This window comes from Kryptolebias marmoratus, linkage group LG17 (assembly GCF_001649575.2).
Source record: "Kryptolebias marmoratus isolate JLee-2015 linkage group LG17, ASM164957v2, whole genome shotgun sequence".
Classification (NCBI taxonomy): domain Eukaryota; kingdom Metazoa; phylum Chordata; class Actinopteri; order Cyprinodontiformes; family Rivulidae; genus Kryptolebias; species Kryptolebias marmoratus.
The window spans coordinates 27,154,798-27,158,319 of record NC_051446.1 but is presented as its reverse complement, the minus strand read 5'-3'; the positions used below and the strand labels follow the sequence as shown (position 1 = coordinate 27,158,319).

The following is a 3,522-nucleotide window of genomic DNA, read 5'->3' as shown; positions in this document are numbered from 1 at the left end:
CGGCACCGCTGCTGCTCACCGCTCCCTCAGGGGATGGGTCAAATGCGGAGAACAAATTTCGCACACTCAGGTGTGTGACAATCAGTGGATCTTTCTTTCTTTAGTCAATAATTAATCATTCTGACACCCGCCCCTCCTCCAGCCGGCCTGCAGGGCAGCCTACGATGGAGACGTATACAAGCTGTACTCCATCCTGAGGACCGACCCATCCCAGCTAGATGTTCAGGAGGAACACAACGGAGACACGCCCCTTATCGCTGCTTGTCGTCGTGGAAACCTGCACATGGTGGAGTACCTGCTGCAGGTCAAGGCCAATGTCCAGCTGACCAATAAGGTGCTTTCTCCAGAGGATTTCCTCCTGATGTGATGCTGTGTGAGGTCTAACTCTGTTTGTGTCTCCATTAGAAACAGCGGACATGTCTTCACTATGTATCTAAGAGGACCTTCTCTGTGTTGGACTACCTGATGATCTGCATCTTGATGCCAATCCTGCTGCTTGGATACTTTGTTATGGTACAATAACCAATCAGGAGCCTCCTTTTTGCTTCAATTGTCTGTATAATGCAAAACCCCTGTCGGATTACCAGTCTCCATGCCTGGAGCCTCTCAGATTATTGTGATGTAACATGATTTTACCGTCTTTAACTGTGATACTAACACGATGAACACCATTTCATTATATTAGTTAACCAGCAGCAGTGTTGACTGTAACTTCCTGTCTCAGCTGCAGAAACAGAGGAAGACTGTGGAGCTGATGAAGGCCGTGCTGAGCAGCAGAGTCAACATTAATGCTGTTGACTATGTGAGTGAAAAAACCCAGAAGATTTATCAAAGGTCAGGGGTCAAATGGTTTTATTTTGAACAACTGCCTGCAAAACGTCTTAAAGTCACACAACACACAGATGTTCAAACAGCCAATCAGCTGCAGCCCAGATGTTCAAACAGCCAATCAGCTGCAGCCCAGATGTTCAAACAGCCAATCAGCTGCAGCCCAGATGTTCAAACAGCCAATCAGCTGCAGCCCAGATGTTCAAACAGCCAATCAGCTGCAGCCCAGATGTTCAAACAGCCAATCAGCTGCAGCCCAGATGTTCAAACAGCCAATCAGCTGCAGCCCAGATGTTCAAACAGCCAATCAGCTGCAGCCCAGATGTTCAAACAGCCAATCAGCTGCAGCCCAGATGTTTAAACAGCCAATCAGCTGCAGCTGATTTATTCAAACAGCCAATCAGCTGCAGCTGATTTGTTCAAACAGCCAATCAGCTGCAGCCCAGATGTTTAAACAGCCAATCAGCTGCAGCTGATTTATTCAAACAGCCAATCAGCTGCAGCTGATTTGTTCAAGCAGCCAATCATTTGATGTTTCTGTTTCAGAAGGGAAACACGGCTCTTCACTACCTCTGTCAGAAGAAAAGCCACCATCTGGTTCCTCTGCTGCTGCAGGGAAATGCCAAGACTGACATCAGGAATAACGTACGTACAATGAGAACGTACAAGTTCTGTATAATAAAGTTGATGATGATGATGGTGATGATGATGGTGATGGTGATGGTGATGATGTTGATGATGATGGTGGTGGTGATGGTGAAAATGGTGATTGTGATGATAATGTGATGATGATGGTGATGAAGATGATGGTGATGATTGTGATAATAATGATGTCTGTGCTCTTACAGGATGGAGAAACTCCTCTGGACATTGCCACCAGACTGAAGTTGCCAAAGATCATTAATGTTCTGAAGAAAACTCCCTGATGAACAGATGTCATCGTGCTAAGCTAAAGGTTTCTGTTTCCTAGCTTAGCTAACCATGACGCTAGACTAGGCGAATTCAACTTCATTTTACTCCACATCATCTGCAGACCATAGAGAAAATTTCCAGAAAAAAAACTGTTTTCAACCACAGGAAACCAACAAGAGGAAGTTGTAGTTTCATGTTTTGTTTTCAGTGATTATTATTTGCAAATGAACAAAAAAAGGCTGTTTCCTGTTCAGCTGTGAAGAAATCTTTCTGCAATAGTTGGAAGATCAAAGTGACATTTTGTTTTCCTAGGAGCTCCGAGAGCCTGTCTTAGCTAAGCTAACCACACCCACCTGATTTGGATAAAGCTGTAAAAAATAAACCTGTAAATGTTTTATATCAAATAAAAAAATCAAAACAGGAAAATCAGCTGTGATGATTACTGGTGTTTTGTTGCTGAGTTGCAAGTTTAGCTCCATCCCGTCTATTAAAGCCCCACCCACTATTTGAACATTTTATCCAGACGATGAAGCCCCGCCCCATCTAAAATAAACACATTTCTAAGAAGTTTTCAGCTAAAAGAGAAATATTTCATTTTTTATTTATTTAAAACGTTAACAGATAAAAACAATATTAACTGACTGGATTTTTGTATTTCTAAAGACATCCTAGTGTGGTTTATGTGTGATTTTAATTATTTTTTCATTTCTGAGGAAGTCCTCCTGGTCCGGCTCCAGGCTTATTTGTGAAAGCAGCTCCTGTTTTAGAACGTCGTGGGCGTTCTCCGTGGTTCTGGTTGGAAATGTGAGAACAGCTCTGTTGCTCAGGTTGGAACTTCCTCAAACTTGTCGACTCTCAAAATGTTTTTCAGCTGAACTTGTTCCAGCTGATGAAACTTGAGGAGGAGGAGGAGAACAAAGATGTCTCTGGGGATAAAAGGTGTTTAAAGTCCAGCTGAAGACAAGCTGCTGGACATAAGGTCCTGGACTGTTGAAGACAGTAGTGTCCTCCACGTCTCTAACGATGCTTCTGCAGCAGCTTCAGGATGGACGGGAACATCTGCTGAGGAGCATCCAGACCCCAAATAAAATCCAGATGTTCCCAGTGTCCGATGTGCTGATGGTAGACCAGGTTGGACACCTGCAGAGGGACAGAACAGTATCGTGGTCTCTCTCAAAGCCCAACAACAGGAAGAAAACCGTGTGGTAAAGAGGGAACAGTGGGAGAATGGCAGGTAAAACCAGGAAAGACAAAACAAAACCATGAAGCAGCAACAGAACGTCTCAAAGCTTTTATTGTGAAGGGCCACAGAGGGACATCTGCATGTACAAGCCACCAGGGGACGGAGTCTCAGAGACTAACCTGAGTCAGGAGGACTGCCACATCTTTGGGGTCCGCCAGTGTATCCTGTCCCCCTGAAAACAGGGCAGTGGGAACCTTCATGTCCTGGATCCGGTACTCCGGTGGAGTGGACTGAAGAGGGAAACATGTCTGTTAGTCTCTGGACTCTGTTAGACCCTGATCCTACCTGGACTCTGTTGGACCCTGATCCTACCTGGACTCTGTTGGACCCTGATCCTACCTGGCCTCTGTTTGACCCTGATCCTACCTGGACTCTGTTAGACCCTGATCCTACCTGGCCTCTGTCAGACCCTGATCCTACCTGGCCTCTGTTGGACCCTGATCCTACCTGGGCTCTGTTAGACCCTGATCCTACCTGGACTCTGTTGGACCCTGATCCTACCTGGACTCTGTTGGACCCTGATCCTACCTGGACTCTGT

The 3,522-nt window shown here is 45.5% G+C and overlaps 2 protein-coding genes and 1 long non-coding RNA gene across 3 annotated transcripts in view; 1 reads left to right on the top strand and 2 right to left on the bottom strand.

Annotated features, from left to right (window-relative positions):
• Positions 1-2,159, top strand: part of ankrd22 (ankyrin repeat domain 22) — a 2,565-nt gene extending 406 nt beyond the window's left edge. Inside the window, exons 2-6 of the mRNA XM_037980893.1 lie at positions 143-334; positions 406-513; positions 725-802; positions 1,375-1,473; positions 1,677-2,159. Coding sequence (XP_037836821.1) covers positions 143-334; positions 406-513; positions 725-802; positions 1,375-1,473; positions 1,677-1,754 — 555 coding nt within the window. The 3' untranslated portion in view covers positions 1,755-2,159. The remainder of the gene's footprint in view (positions 1-142; positions 335-405; positions 514-724; positions 803-1,374; positions 1,474-1,676) is intronic.
• Positions 2,160-2,308: 149 nt separating this feature from the next.
• On the bottom strand, positions 2,309-3,253 carry LOC119617880. The gene is made up of 2 exons (XR_005234329.1): positions 3,103-3,253; positions 2,309-2,880 (listed from the first exon to the last, which is right to left on the bottom strand). It is a non-coding gene; the product is annotated as an uncharacterized LOC119617880 (long non-coding RNA).
• Positions 3,254-3,440: 187 nt separating this feature from the next.
• lipf (lipase, gastric) overlaps positions 3,441-3,522 on the bottom strand; it is a 6,423-nt gene continuing 6,341 nt past the window's right edge. The window contains exon 9 of the mRNA XM_037980945.1: positions 3,441-3,518. Coding sequence (XP_037836873.1) covers positions 3,441-3,518 — 78 coding nt within the window. The remainder of the gene's footprint in view (positions 3,519-3,522) is intronic.